The 15730-nt window shown below is 37.6% G+C and overlaps 1 protein-coding gene across 1 annotated transcript in view; it reads right to left on the bottom strand.

Annotated features, from left to right (window-relative positions):
- Positions 1 to 750: 750 nt before the first annotated feature.
- The window catches only part of LOC136879227 (sodium- and chloride-dependent GABA transporter 1), a 222470-nt gene continuing 207490 nt past the window's right edge, over positions 751 to 15730 (bottom strand). The window contains exons 11-12 of the mRNA XM_067153030.2: positions 9695 to 9865; positions 751 to 2221 (exon numbers count right to left, since the gene is read on the bottom strand). Of these exons, the coding sequence (XP_067009131.2) occupies positions 2084 to 2221; positions 9695 to 9865 (309 nt within the window). The 3' untranslated portion in view covers positions 751 to 2083. The remainder of the gene's footprint in view (positions 2222 to 9694; positions 9866 to 15730) is intronic.

Here is a 15730-nt window from a genome sequence, read left to right as displayed (position 1 = left end):
ATTCTGATACCAGTATTGTTATTTTCAGATATTAATGATTTTAGGTACCAAGACCTTGAATAACTATACTTCCTACTCCACTTTTCAACACCTCTCTATTGTCAAATATCATTAGTCTTTTACTAATCTGAAAGCTTACTTCACTATTGAGACTGATGACGTACATCTTTATCATTATAATCTGATTCAACCATTCATATCAGTCAAGCATTTTATTTATCATCAGTATGATTAACTTCTATGGAAACTACAGAACACAGTCATTAATTTGATGGACTGGTCACAATGTGTCGCTGTAGTCCTTCACAGCAGATAGGATGCACCTTAGGATGGTAACATGCCAGTTTCTTTTCTCGTCCCATTAAGAACAATTTTCATGTGATAACAATGTACACAGAACTACAACCTCTGCTGTCAGATGTAGTTAAATTTGAGTGGCCGAATGCAAAAATGTTCCAGTTTGAAAAACAGGCAGATGTCAAGTACTGCCAAAAATTATTCAAATCTGCTAGCACAGCATTTCAGATAATAAAGCCAAAATCACCCTATCACCATGACAGAAAAAAAAAAGCACAAAGACAGGTCAAAAAGCAAGGTGATGCTTGAACCATTTCTCATCGTAAGCATCCTGAGCTGGAGGGTAGGGAGAACTAATTATTGCTACACACCACCACTGTTGCTTGCTTGTCCAAGAGGAAAAGGTAAGGCAAGAGGTCACCGTATTGCACATCCTGCATACATACCTTATCATGCACCATGCAGTTTCTTTCTCTTTCCCTGCTTGAAACCAAAGCTATATAGGCATAGATTTCATTTTACTGAGGTCACCACTGTCATAAGAGCAGCTGTACAGGATCCTTCTGCCAACATCTTTCAGCAGTGTTTCCAACAGCTATACTAACTTGACAAATGTACATAGCAGCCTATTGTGCTCATTTTGAAGGAAGATATGAAGCTGGGTAAGTGTATACTGTGTTGCATGACTGCCTAGATGCCAGTCCACAAACTTATCGACTGTGGTAGAACAAGTAATCTATTGTGTTGAAAATATCATTAGTAAGGTCTAAGACTCCAAACCATGACTGAAGTACCGGTACCCAATGGATCCAGCTCATATTGAGATCTTTGGTTTCATGGATTTCATTGCACACTATCACAAAACATGCCTGCAGCTCATACTGAGATCTTAATTTTTTATGGATTTCATTACAAATTAAGTCTTTATTTCTATACACAAACTTCCATTTTGATGATTATTGCCTATTATAGACCATAATTTAAGCAAATTCCAACCATGCAATTCAAAAGAGTGCGGTAATATATTAACCTGTCCTTCCTATGGCAATGGCAAACATTTTTTAGTACCAGTGTACAGAAATTTATAATGAACTCTCTCACTTTACATTTATAAATACTGATGTACTAGGGTTCTCAGAACCCTTATATGAGCAAACTCAACAAATTCTGTGGCTTTGGGATTTTTAAAATCAACCTCCACCTGGTAGACCTGAGACACATCTCTATGCATGCTGTACACCTCAGATTGCATTCAGAATAGCCTATGATTAGATCTTCTTTTGATCACTGGAAACTTGCACCAAAGAAAATTCTCTCTTAGTCTGAAGTACTGCATTTTTTCTTCCAAAGTTTGTAATAAGCAATAGTGTCTCAGTATCTTTTGTATCATACTTATAGCCACTTAAAATAGTTCAGATTCTATACCATCTGCTTATGTGGTTGAAGAATACCAGAAATTGTTCTGCAACTGCTCATGCATAACTAGAAACAAATGACAAAATTTCATGCATTGAGCACAAATTCAAGCTTATCTAACTCTAACACACACAACTGTTAAGGGTTGTGAAATATGGAATGCATTGTTGTAGGGGATTTATCTTCATTTCATTACTGCAGTTGCAAATATCCCATGAATCATAAGCACCTTATCCCACATTCTGTGAGTTTTAATGCAATTTATGTTGCATTTGTTTTTCAGAACGCTCACAGGTAAGGTTCAACCACTCAAATAACTGAACATTATGCCAGGGCTATACTTCAATTTCTCCCTATATGTTCATGAGTATTACTGAGTACTCAGAAATGAACTGTTCTTAGTCAGTAGCCCTGCACTACTTTCAGACATCGGGATTATGGCTGTCTTTTGACCCTTCGGAATCTTGATTCTTGACTTGATGTTTGGTTTTATTCCTTTCAGAAAGTTCTGAAAGAAAACAATAAAAATATCAGATGTACTTGAAGACTTTCTCAGTAACAATATAACCATAAACGTCATCATTATCTGCAGCAATAACAGTCTTAAATGTACAGTGAATTTACCGATCAGTAATAATGGACATATAATACTGGTATAAAAGGTAGAGTTGTAAAGTGATAAAAACAAGAGACATTCAAAATATTCACAATTCTCTGTTTAGTCTTTCATCTTATCTAAAACATGATATTTTTGGTCACGTCATTATGGTTTAAAGAAACACACCGATCACAAAGTTTCTGTACAAAAAGAACTACCATTCAGTACACAAAACTAAAAAGTATTTTGTGAGCAATGACTGGGAATGTATTTTTCAAGATCAAATTCCTTCCTTACCATTAATGTACACAGATATCCCCTGTGGGTGGGGGCGGAAGAATAATAAATAATAATTTAGTGTGGCTATTTCCAGCTGAGTGCAGCCCTTGTAAGGCATACCCTCCGATGAGGGTGGGCGGCATCTGCCATTTGTAGGTGACTGCGTGTTATTGTGGTGGAGGATAGTGTTATGTGTGGTGTGTGAGTTGCAGGGATGTTGGGGACAGCACAAACACCCAGCCCCCGGGCCATTGGAATTAACCAATTAAGGTTAAAATCCTCGACCCGGCCGGGAATCGAACCCGGGACCCTCTGAACTGAAGGCCAGTACGCTGACCATTCAGCCAACGAGTCGGACGGCGGTAGAATAACACCCACGGTATCCCCTGCCTGTCATAAGAGGTGATTAAAAGGGGCCCAAGGGAGCATGGGCTGGTGATCACAGGGCCTTAGCTAGTCCTGGCATTGCTTGCACTTTCTTCTGCCAAACTCCTCACCTTCATCTATCTGTCTGACCTCTCTTGGTCAGCTCTTGTACTTTTCCAACCCTGATGCTATTAGAGCATTCAAGGGCTAGGGAGTCTTTCATTTTCATGTTCTTCGTGACCGTTGTCTTTATTTTGTTAGTATCCTCATTTTTTGAAGTGTCGGATCCTTCCATTTATCTCTCTAGTTAGTATTATATAAAGGATAGCTGGCTAGTACTTCCTCCTAAAACAATAATCACCACCACCACCACCACCACCATACAGGGATAGGCAGCATAAGGCTACTGGCACTTAGCGGGTGCTACCATGCAGGTTGACTGGGGAAATGCTTGCTTTTTTTTCTGCTGATTGGCACAGAAGTGTGGTATTTCACAAAGATTGGCATTGCAGAGGCTGAAAATGATACACTTTTATCTTTACAAACCATCAGTGGTTCATTAGTTAACACCACGGGATCCAGCTGCCCATGTAAATTTCTGTCAGTGGATGCTGCAGTCTGTCTATGATGGCATTGTTGAATGTTCAGTGGATATGTAAATTCTCATAATTCAAGGTATTTGGACACTGACAATCCTCATGTAGTGCATGAAAGTCCTCTTCACGATCATAAAGTCGATATTTGGTGTGATATTACTGCATTCAGAACATTATTTCTAAATCCTCTTGTTTGAAGTACGATGAACATATTTTACAAGTGGTAGGATTCTAAGTATCATCTCTTCGGCCACCTGATATCCACAGTTTATAAATATCCTTGCATTTCAGGAATATACTGTATACAATTAATTATTTCTTTGCCAGTCAATTTTTGTGCAGTTGAGTGTACATATACACTTTACTTTCTTTTTTTGGTGGTGTTTTAGCTTTGTTGTCTCTGCCCATTATTTTATTATAAACTTTTGCACTTACACGACTGACACATGATATAAAGTAAAACCACAAAAAACCATACAACACCAAACTGCCACCACCTGAGCAACACAAAGAAAGAAAGAAAGAAAGAAAGAAAGAAAGAAAGAAAGAAAGAGAGAAAAACGTAAGCATTCAATGGTTTGCAGACGAGAAGATTTCAATTCATTGGCTGGTCATTTATAAACAAGGTAATAAATAGAAAAAAAATGTTGGTATAGAATCAATTGCCTGTGCTGTCTAATGTTTCAATAAGTTCCATCCATGCACAAAATTTAAATGATGACCTAGATGTTAGGCCTCTGTAAACAACATGCAAGTGATTGAAATTGTTAAAATATAGGATAAATATACCCAATGATGCAGAAAATACTGGAGAGTTGGCAATCCTACTCTTAAATAATAATTTAGGCCTACCATAATGAAACCGAACACCTGCTTGCACTTCTACAGCTTATCTGTGCGTCTAGCAATGGATTGTGGGCAGTCTATTCCCTCGATGTCCCCTGCATAGTGTGGTAATGTTTATGCTGCTTTCCTTGTATGTTTCTCTGTGATTCAGATTGCCTAAACACATTTTCAGTTACCGGTAATTTAGTATTTCAAATATGATTTCTCTACAGTTGTTTTGAAAGAATATAATCATAATGTTGAGTTCCTAAAATACTATTCATTCATAAAATCAGCACAATGCACACTTGGTGGTAAGTATACAGTGCTCTCATTTTACAAGGAAACTTTGTATCATTTTGCCACCAGCCGACTTCCCACTCTCCTGACCCCAGCATGGGAAGCCAGGTGTACAAAACATCCCACCTGCTGGCCATGATCATTAAGGCATCAAGTCTCTAACATCTGACAGTATGGTGTGGTTAGCCAGTTCAAGTTCCACTGGTGGAAAAAGGTTTCATCATCATGATATTGGCTGGCAGGGCATTGTGGTATACAATTTTTACTCTAATCTAATCACTAGATTGTGTTCAAAAACCTGGATTCATTCCAAATCTCTCCACAGTGTTTGTATGGAGTAAGGGCATATGATGCTGTTGATGATGATGATGATGATGATGATGATGATGATGATGATGATAAAGCCATTAAGCCTTGAGCAGACTCCTTCATATTATTCAACAGGGGAAGGCTCAGGTCACCCATGAATTGAATATGGCCGCAGCTGTATAGCATGACAGTGTCATGAAGGTCTTCATGAGGCATGCTGTGATTTGGTGTTGCCTTACAGAACCGTGGCATAGTGGGTCAAAGCCTTCTATGGTAGATGACAACATATGGCAGACATGTCTTGACTGGGTCACCCTGTTGTTATTAACGAGGACATGCAGCTTGTTGGCGGTTTGCTCGGGACAGATAAAACCCAGACGGTTCATGAGTTAGCCTGTGAGACAGGCATAGTGCCTGAGACTGTGTTTCATACTCTGAAAGACCACCTCAGTATGAGAAAAACTGCATTGCAGTGGATTCTGCACAGTTTGATGGAATTACAGAAATGGATATGATACAATGCTGCACAAACCCATTTGGAATGTTATCAGCGGAAAGGGAAAGTTTTTGCTATGCCATATTATAACAGTGGATGTGATATAGACCTGATCATATGAGTTCAAACTGAAATGGTGTCATTACGAGTCCCCATGAAAGTCAAAAGTGAGTCAGAATCCCAAGAATATTTTTACATCGGTACAAAATGCCTGTCGTCTGTAGAACAGTGGCATGCGCTGAACCCCAGCTATCCCAGCACCGCTGGGACAAATAATTTTTATTTACATTTTCTTATTACTCCTTACAATGTTTCTTTATCAAGTTAATAAACTACAAACAACTAAGTCAAGGCAAGTACAGCGGTCACAATACCACAGTCCAGATCTCTCCAGCAAGCTGGGCTTCTTTGTTGGCACGAAAGAGAGCTACCCCAGTGAAATTCAAGTCTCTTGGTTGACGCGTGTGCTTTAAGCCTCCTTCTCTTGGGGAGGCGGGGTGATAGCTGCTGACCTCACTCGAGGTTCACAGCATCTTACGGCAGCCAAGCAGCTAGCTTAGGTACATGTTAGTTGTAACAGTTAACACTCAAAGTCTTCAGTGCCACAGGCCAGAGGCTACAAGAGGAAAACAGTACAGCTACTTGCACATAGTCTTGCTGATAAAAATACCAATTTTATGAAATCAATTGTAATAAAAGTATTTATTTTATTTTTGGATTTCAGCATGCATAAAGTTTTTGGGAGCGATTCATTGATGGCACGTGTCGAGTATGTTTTTCGATGCATGCGGAAAAATATTTAGGTTGCACAGCATGAACACAGAGCCAAGCGCAAAGTAAAATAATTTTGTATTTGGTTGCTCTGTACAAGTGGGTTTGCCTGTAATAGTGGTATATTGTGAATTTTGGTAGCGTCCCTCTTGGATTATAGGTGAAGTTTTCGTGAGTTCTGAGGCATTCCTCATGAATATAACAGTGGAATCTGCTCTGAGGAATATTTTCCTTCGTTTGTTGCTGCTATACTATATGCTATGCTATAAGCCAGTGAAACAGTCGAACTTCTGCAACCTTCTAAATTTTGCTCATTCAGTTAGGTTAAAAAACAAAGTTTGTTTCCGTATTTTTCTGTGAAAAACATGACTGTACTATTACAAAGTGTCAGCGGGTGAAACTGTAAGTACCTTGTTTAAAATCTGCTGTAGTTATGATGGTGCCATCACTGCCCCGGATACCAATTTGGAAATATGTGCTAGTATGTGGTTGAAAATATTCTTATTCAAGTGAGTTATAATTTCAAAAGTTCTTCTATACCTAAATTGTTTTATTCATTGTCTGATCTGTTTGCTTGTTATATTTCCACTTACAGTAGTTATCGAGTGAGTTTATAAAATAGTATTGGCTTTGGAAGGAGTGGTGGGGCTGCGATTGCTCTTATTTTACCAGCTGGTGTAATGCATGTGTTCACCGTACGCCACTGCTAAGGAAGAATATAGTCTTTTATGTTCACGTCCTTTATGGCTCATCCTTCTTTTACAGACACCTTCATCTTTTGAAATGTCAAGCATCTTCTTTTTCTCTTCTAATAAGGGTTAAGAGAGGATAGTTGCCTGGATACTTCCTCTTAAAACAACAATCTCCACTGCCCCCTGTCTAAATACATATTATCTGTGCACTTTTTAGCGATAGATTTACACCCTAGTGCTGAATCGGTCGACTTCGGTTATCTTCGAGATTTGTATTGGGAACCTTTGAAACACAAACTCAGACTCGCTTCTGATCGCTGTGCAACATCTGGCGTACACTTTACGTACTCGTACTGTTGTTGTTTACACAGCAAAGTCAAACTATAGAATTCATTATTATCGATTCAATTCCGATTTAATTTCCATTCAGTTGGCAGTATTACTGGAACTGGCAGTGCTCCCTCCTTACTCCTCAACCCAGTACAAAAATCTATCACTAAAAAGTGCACGTACAATACCTTCATTTCAAGATCATTTTAAATTCTGAGTTGATCCACTTTCTCATCCATACAACTTGTGCAAATTGCATCCTCTTTCGTGAAGAATAAATATTATTAATTGTTATAAATTTCACATACAGCTGCTTTATCACTCTATTAATACACAGGCTGACTTGTTCTGTCATACTTGTCATACTTGACAAATCCTTAGTATTATTTTTCAAAATCACTAATATTATTTATATGTTAAAGTTAAAGTGAACGTTCAGAGACTGAATGTTGAAGTTAATGACATCATATGTTATACAATTCATGTTATCTATATCAGCTTAAGGTGGTAACAGAATTTGTACAAAGCACCATTATGCTGAATCAAAACATTTGTCAATATACCTGTAGTTAGGAGACTAAAACAAAGTATGGCACCCATTTACATAAGTGACTCACCTCGTTCTTTTCTTTATCAAGAATGGTGATACATTTTAAATAAAATGGTGTAATTTAAGAGTCACTCATTTTGTTGCAGTGTACAACTGTGTTCAGTCATCACACAAATCTTTCATTTTGCATTTGAACCTCAAGGTACTTCAGTAATATAAACTACTAATTTCATCCTAAAGCCAGCATTCCTTAAATCTGTAGCCACCTCTGGGCAATGTTTAGGTGTCCTGACTTATTCTCTAGTTGTTATATACAGTAATTAAAAATGAACAATCAAGTGATGCTGGGTGCTTCAGATACATACTCCACACTATGTTGAATTGCTGCAACTGACAGGTACAAACATTCTGGCAGGTTGAGTTGCTTCACCAGGCCGGTGCATTCATACAGAAAGGAAAGTGAAAGGAAAATGACAATATATATGAATATTGTTGCACATTTCACTACTACAATTTGTGTGATCCTGGTGACATAACCTGGAAAACCAAAACCATACGAGGCACTACTTATGTATATTTATGACATTTATGGAACAATGTAACTTATGCTGAGGTGTGTGCTACTTGCTCGTTCAGTGATCCACACGCAGAAAGCCTCATGGTGGATATGATCATCCATTTTCAGGTGCTGAGTGAGTTGTGTGTTTGAATGGATGCCAGTGGAGATTATGTTTAATAATTCTCTGTTCTTCAATAAGATGTATGCCACCACTCTTGTACATGTATGACGTTCTACAGCTACACATTTTCTCACCATATTGACTTCCTCCAGCTGTCCAGTACCTTGGCTGAATGGTCAACATTGAGGCCTTCGGTTAAGAGGATCTCTGGCCCAATTCCCAGTTGGATTGGAGGTTTTAATTTTATCTTAAGTCTTCTGGCTCAGGTAATGGGTGTTTGTGTTTGTCCCAACACTCTCCTCTTCATAGTCAGGTAACACACTCTACTACCAATCATCATAGAAACATGCAATAGTGATTACATCTCTCTGCATATGGTTGGCTGTAAAACAGGGCCAGATCCATATGTGCAACACAGTTCACACCTGCAGTCTCACAGGTGTGGGAAAAAGGGGTAGAAGAAAAATAATTCACTTCCTCCCGATCCCTTTGCTGTATCCTCAATAGACAAGCTGCATATGCAGTGTATAATGCTGGTGTAGTCTCTTTTCTACATCTGGATGTTGTCTGTCTAGATATTGCTATGCATAAACTGCAGCTGCTTGTTGTTCATTGCAATGACAGTCTCCAGATATAGGAAGTTTGTCATTCGTATCACATGGCTATTCCATTTTTAAGCATTTAACTAGAATGAATAATCATGGAATAGGGATATTTGTACCCTTAGCAGTACACAAAGTACTCACACACCACTTCAGCAAATTGAGTTCCTGTTGAGTATATAGCCCCCTTGACACTCACAACTTCTGACCTTACATCATTGCATGTAGCCGTACCATGCATCACAATGAAACCTCCTACAGCGGGCCAGGTAGGCTAGCCATTCAACTCAGGAATATGCATCTGAAACACCTAGTACAACAACACATTGGAGACATAAGGACAAGCTCAATTTCCACACCCTCATACACTATAATTTTCATAGATAAACTATCTTCATTAATTCCAGTTCTTCTAGTTCTGTATAACTATTCATTTGAATTGAAACAGTTTACCTCAGAAAGGAATGGAGAAGTATTGCTTCCAATTGAAATAATGCCATTACTTTCTGTAAGAAATCTGTATTCAGACTTTCAGTAGATGCAGTGATAAAACTTTTGTACACACCACTAGTTAATTGATCACTGACCTCCTTAATAGATCCTGGTGAGAAGAGGACATAGTAGATGGCATAAGCAGGAACCCAGATCATAGAGGCTACACTCATCATGAATCCCACACCCTCGGCCCATGCAGGATACTGATAGTCCTTACCGTACTTAATGGGCTCGTACTGGATACAGTAGAAGATGAAGATAGACTGGAACACAAAATCAAGCAATATAATGATTTTCATGAAGATTTCAAACCTGTTTTCGTGAACAATCTTTGACTTAAGGTTTGAAGAATGTTACAGAATCTATTATGGAGGCTGAGGATAAGACTGGGCTATTTGGCAAATCACAGGAACACAGTACAATACTATGAATGGCTAACTGTACACATCAGAAGGAGTTGCATCACTTATGAAGTACTGCAATAGAACCTCTTTTTAATGTTCCCACTTTTAATGAAATGCCATTTTTAATTATCATTTCTGGAAGTCCCAGTAAAACCACCACAAGACCAATGTTAACTAAACCAACTTGAAATGAATTCCACTTTACAGTAACACTCTGCTTTTAAAAAACAGATTTTATACAGATTTGAAAATGCAGTGAAACCTCAAAAATTTGAACTAATGGGGGTGAGACCTACTCCGAATGACTGAAAGTCCGAATTATAGAAATGTTTTCTAAAATAGTTATCTGAAGCTATAACTAGGAATACAATACATGTAAAATGTATGCAATGCTTAAATAAACACTATTTGAACATAATATTATGTGAAATACTGTACAATATATTTAATTTTAAAGGAACTAATGTTATCACAATAATGAACACTATTATTAAACAAATCAAAGTTACAATATTCAAAGGTTACATTAAACAGGCTTGATAATGCACTACTGTACATACACAGTATGCAATTAACAGGGCCAGGATTTTGATGACCTAAACATGTTTAAGAAGTTATTATAAAATGACTGCAATAATCCAGTAAAATGGTCAAAAAGCTTAAAAAATGACAAATTTAAAATGAAATTTTACAATCTATTTACTAATCGATTTGGTATAGCCTATATTTATGTTATAGGCATTATAATAAGCTTTTGGGATTTTGCCATGTCAAGAAAACAAGGTGAAATTCTTTGCGTCTCACAGAGAACTTTTCTCCATGTCTTCAGAAGAAAAACTTGACTGTTCACGAGGAAGACTTCTCCAATTGGATGTGTCTCTCCTGGAATGTGGACATTTCCAAGAAGTAAATGGTGAACTAAGTTTCTAGTTCCCAGATAGATAAAGTGCTGTGAAGATTCTCAATCCATATTCATCCTCACTTATATTGTCCAATACCACATGTGTAATTGCTTCAAAATCCTCAAACATGTAAAAAAATGACTCAAGAAGTATAAAATAGCCTAATAAGTTCCATAAAATGACCAAATGAACACTTATAATAATAGAAAATGACCTAGAAATACAAAATGGCCAAAAATGACCCAATAAATTAGCATTTCTACAATGTGGAAACTATAATCAGGATTTCTGTGCATGTTAGCAATGTCTGTTGTGAATCAATTAAAAGATGACTTGTTATCAAAATCCTAGCCCTGGCAATTAAAAAAGAAATTCTGTATAGGAAATGTATATGCTACATTTACTGTAGAATGGTACTTTACCAGTTACTTGCTGCTGTCATCTGAATCGATATTGATATGGTCCACAGCAGGCAAAGAGACACTACTAAATGATGTTGATGCCATGGCAATATTGTCATCCCCAATATTTGCTAATAATGGCTTGAAGATGAAACTTATTTTTGGTTGAGACACTTTCCTGCACTGTTCTTTAATCACATGTTGCCACATCTATTTTAATGTAAGGTAATACTTTTGTTAGTCTGGATTAATGTCATTGTCCAAATTTTCTGTTATGTTTGACAATTTAAACATTGTTCTATTACATTCACTGATATCACCTTCCTCATCTTCACTGGAAACTACTTGTGTCTGGTCCATTATTTTGTCCTCAGTCAGCATTTGGTTTCTAAAATCTTTATCTTTATCCAGAGAGTCACCAACATCCTCCATGGCTGTAGCTCGAAATGCACCCTGAAAAATCTGAATCTTCTTTTTCTTCAAGACCAAACTCTGTTTCCTCGTTGTACAAAAAGATTATTCCATGCATTTTAAAGTTTTAACTTCACTCCAGCTGCTGATCCAGTTGAAAATGGCCCTCTTGAGGTTATAAGCTTTTAGTTTTATTATAGTCTGTTTTCCTCTCTTGTCTTCATTTAAATCTATTGTTTAATGTAACGCCTTGTGTAATTTAAATGTCTACATGCTAGCCTATTTCCCACATTTTGGCTGATGATGACGCCAAACAGCGTCAAAACTAGTTCCAAGTGCAAATATATGTTATAAATAAACTATAACATTTTTGTATTGAAAAGGTGGACCCTTTTAAGTTTCCTATCTCTTGTCTTCAGCATTGTACGCCATATGATCATCAAGTTGCTTGCATCTATAAAGGTGCTTGCACTTAAGGATTATTGCCTCTTCCTACAAAAGTTGGCATTTCAATAGATTATGATTACTCGTGAAGATTTCAATAGATGCTCGTCTATACCAGTGGAGCAAGTATTTTAGCCAGGAATTTCTCCATCTCCCCACATCGTTGTCCTTCAGTTTTCCCCTCGATGATGAGTTGGAAAGTTCACATCGTTCACCTCTCATGACGTGCCCATTGTACCAGAGCTTTTGCTCCTTGATGGTTGATATAAGCTCCTTTTTTCTTATGTAACAAGTTGAGGACTTCCTCATTAGTCTTCCTTTCTATGTAGCATATTTGTGAAAGCTTCACTCCACCTCTCCAGAAAGAGGGCTGAGCGTCAAACCTTCAGAATCATACAGAACATAATTATTCCGATCTATAATTCCACTTCCTATAAATTAACTTTGACCCCAATTTTGAACTTTATCTTCATAGGGCTACAAGCCCTAACATTGCTACTGCTAAATAAATAAATAAATAAATAAATAAATAAATAAATAAATAAATAAATAAATAAATTGATTAATTAATTAATTATGATATTTCCTATCCTTAAAAGCTGCACTCAAAGCTTACTCGCCTACTAATGTCAATGATCGATACCTCGATCAGCTCGATAGCACGACCTCACTGCTCAAGCAAGACCATGTGGCTTGATCGAATCTGAACCTGCTGGGGTGTGAGGCTGGTTGTAGTGCAATCTCTGAGCAAAATTTTCACTCTAGGTTGCTGCTTGTAATTAAAGAATAGGGATGTGTGAAAACCCTACAGACTGAGCTCTGGCATTACTTCCTCTTACTTGCATCAGGCTCCACACTTTTATGTGTCCTATCCCACCTCCACCAATCCTTTTTTTTTTTTTTTTTTCCTCACTCTCTTTCTTTTGCCTTGTCTCCTCTCTCCCTTTACCTCAGTGTTTACTTGTCAACAATGACTGCTACCATCATTATTCTATCCTTCACTGGTGAAGGTGGAAGTCAAAAATTCTGGACCCATGTCTTTCTTCTGTATGTTCTCCATCCACATGTTTTTACATGGTAAGTCGCTGTTCTCCATCTCTTCCTTAATTTATGCATATTTCCTTGCATTCTATATACTATTATTGAAATTTCTTCTTATGCCTTGAATGGTAGTAACTTGTGCAGATTTTGTTGCAATAATTTAGATAAACAACTCTAATGCAATCACCAATTTCCATTTTTTCCAATTAGGTGAATTTCAACAGTTTTCTGATGTTCATATGGCATTCTGAAGTGTGACAAAACAATAATTGACTTGTGTGAACTTTTTCCACATTCAAATACTTGTTGGTATGGGCAATTTTTAGCAATATTCCTAATTTATTTGCAATGATTCTTTGTGTAGCTAGGTTACTATCACATATGGGGTACAACTTGTAGCAGGTCGCAGGTTTACCTTTTTCTTAGACTAATCCCATGCAAGCCTTAGCTTTCTTTTTTTTTTTTGAACACCAAGCTATATCCTTTGTTTAACACCACAAAATTTCACTCCTTGCACATTTCAATTATAACAGAATAACAATATGTGTGTCAGAAAGAGCAATGAAGTAGTTTTCTCAAAATGGTTCAAGTTTTGTTTCGGTTTTTATGATAGCAACACACCTGCTATTGCTAAAATGACTAAATGAAAACTGGGTTGTTCTTATTCCAAACTCATTATCAAAGAACTGTACCTATTACTGTATTGTATGACTGGACTATGGGAAATTCATATGCCTATGACAGAGCAAGGAGGAAGCAGCTCGTGATCTGAACAAGGCCCTGCTGTTCTGGTTTTTGATAAAATACAACCTGTGACAATAAAGTTTGGTGAATAGTCCTGTACTATCAACATATATGAACAATGCACAACAGTGACATTACTGTTCTTCGAAATAGTCCCCTCCCATAACTATGCACTGCTGAGATTGGCGATACATGTCCTGGAAACTTTACAAGAAGGCTTCCTTTGGGATGGTGTTCAAAAGCCTTGTCATGTTTCGTTGGATGTCAGGAATATCGTCAAATCTATTTCCTTTCAAAGCGATTTTGATGCGTGACTTTTTGGCTCTGACCTTTTTCCAACGAGGTGATCCTGGAGAACGCCATTCCATGCTTTGCATTTTCATTTCAGGGTCATACCTGTGACACCAAATTTCATCCTCAGTGACAATACAGTTCAAGAAATTTGGTGTCGCATCCGCCGTTTTGACAAAATCCTGTGAAACCTCTAAACGTGCCTGCTTCTGATCATCAGTCAAGTGATGTGGCACATGACGAGAACACGTTTTCCTCTTCCCTAACTTCTGGGTAACGATTTGTCGCATGGATTCAGGGTTAATCTGCAGTTCATCCGCTATCGTGCGCACAGTTAATCGCTGATCATTCGTGATTAATGTCCTCACCTTCTCAATGTTTCTGTCACTGATGGCGGTCGCTGGTCTTCCGCTACAGGGATTGTCAGAAACACTTTCCCTGCCTCCTCGAAAACGGGTGAACCACTCGTACACACACTTCAAGGACAGTGCTTGATCTTCGTAAACCTGTACCAGCATCGCATGCATTTCTTTTGGTGTCTTGCCAAGCTTAAAACAAAACTGTACATTGATCTTTTGGTCGTTCTTGTTCCTGTTCACAGTTCAGAACCAATGCAATAAACACGCACTGTGTCAAACAGGTCTTACACAGCACACAAACAATGTTCAACTGAACAACGTTAGGAGCAGGTGGTCAAAACCTGCTGCTACGCAGGTGCAGCGTTGTGTGTCGCCAGTGTTGCCGGACCGACCGTTCTGACTTCATTCATCAAACTTTATTGTCACAGTTTGAATATGAGTAAGCTCAGGTAAATTTCTATAATAATTTGTGTTTTTAATTTTAGTTTTGTATAAGTTGCATTAATTTAAAGTAAGTGCTAGTAATAAAAGTAAAGTAAAATAATACATTGTATGTTGGGTATTCAGCCTGAAGGCTGGTTTGGTCCTCCACAGTTTCACCAACAGCTGTCCTAGATAACCTAGGCGTCAATGAAGAAGCATATTAGGGAAAAGAGGAGTGAGGTAGTTTCCTGCTGCTTTCCTCAATACATTAAAATGCTTAAAATTCTGTGTACTTTTATATGTAGGAGGTATCAATGTTTCTTTGCCCAGGGGTGTAAGAGTACCTAAATACTGGTCTACAGACATGTATAACTTGCCCAACGTTTATGAATTCAAATCCAATGATAATAATTTCAAGGCAAGGTACACAAACATATCAAAGTATTCTAACATGACCAGAATATATATATATATTTGTGTTAACTATGTGCTAGACATAGAATATCCTATAGATAGAAGTTTAATGCTGCACTAACAAATACAGATTTTAGTGATGCTGAAATGAGAAAGGACTGGGACTGTAGCCAGTATGGGCTGAATTTAGATACAATCCTGACACTTGAGCAAAAAATGGCAAACAACAGGAAACTATGTTCAGGAATGCTGATGATGGGGTTTGAACCTATCATCTCCAGAATACAAGCACAA

This window comes from Anabrus simplex, chromosome 8, assembly GCF_040414725.1.
Source record: "Anabrus simplex isolate iqAnaSimp1 chromosome 8, ASM4041472v1, whole genome shotgun sequence".
NCBI classification, from domain to species: domain Eukaryota; kingdom Metazoa; phylum Arthropoda; class Insecta; order Orthoptera; family Tettigoniidae; genus Anabrus; species Anabrus simplex.
This window is presented reverse-complemented; position numbering and strand designations above follow the sequence as displayed.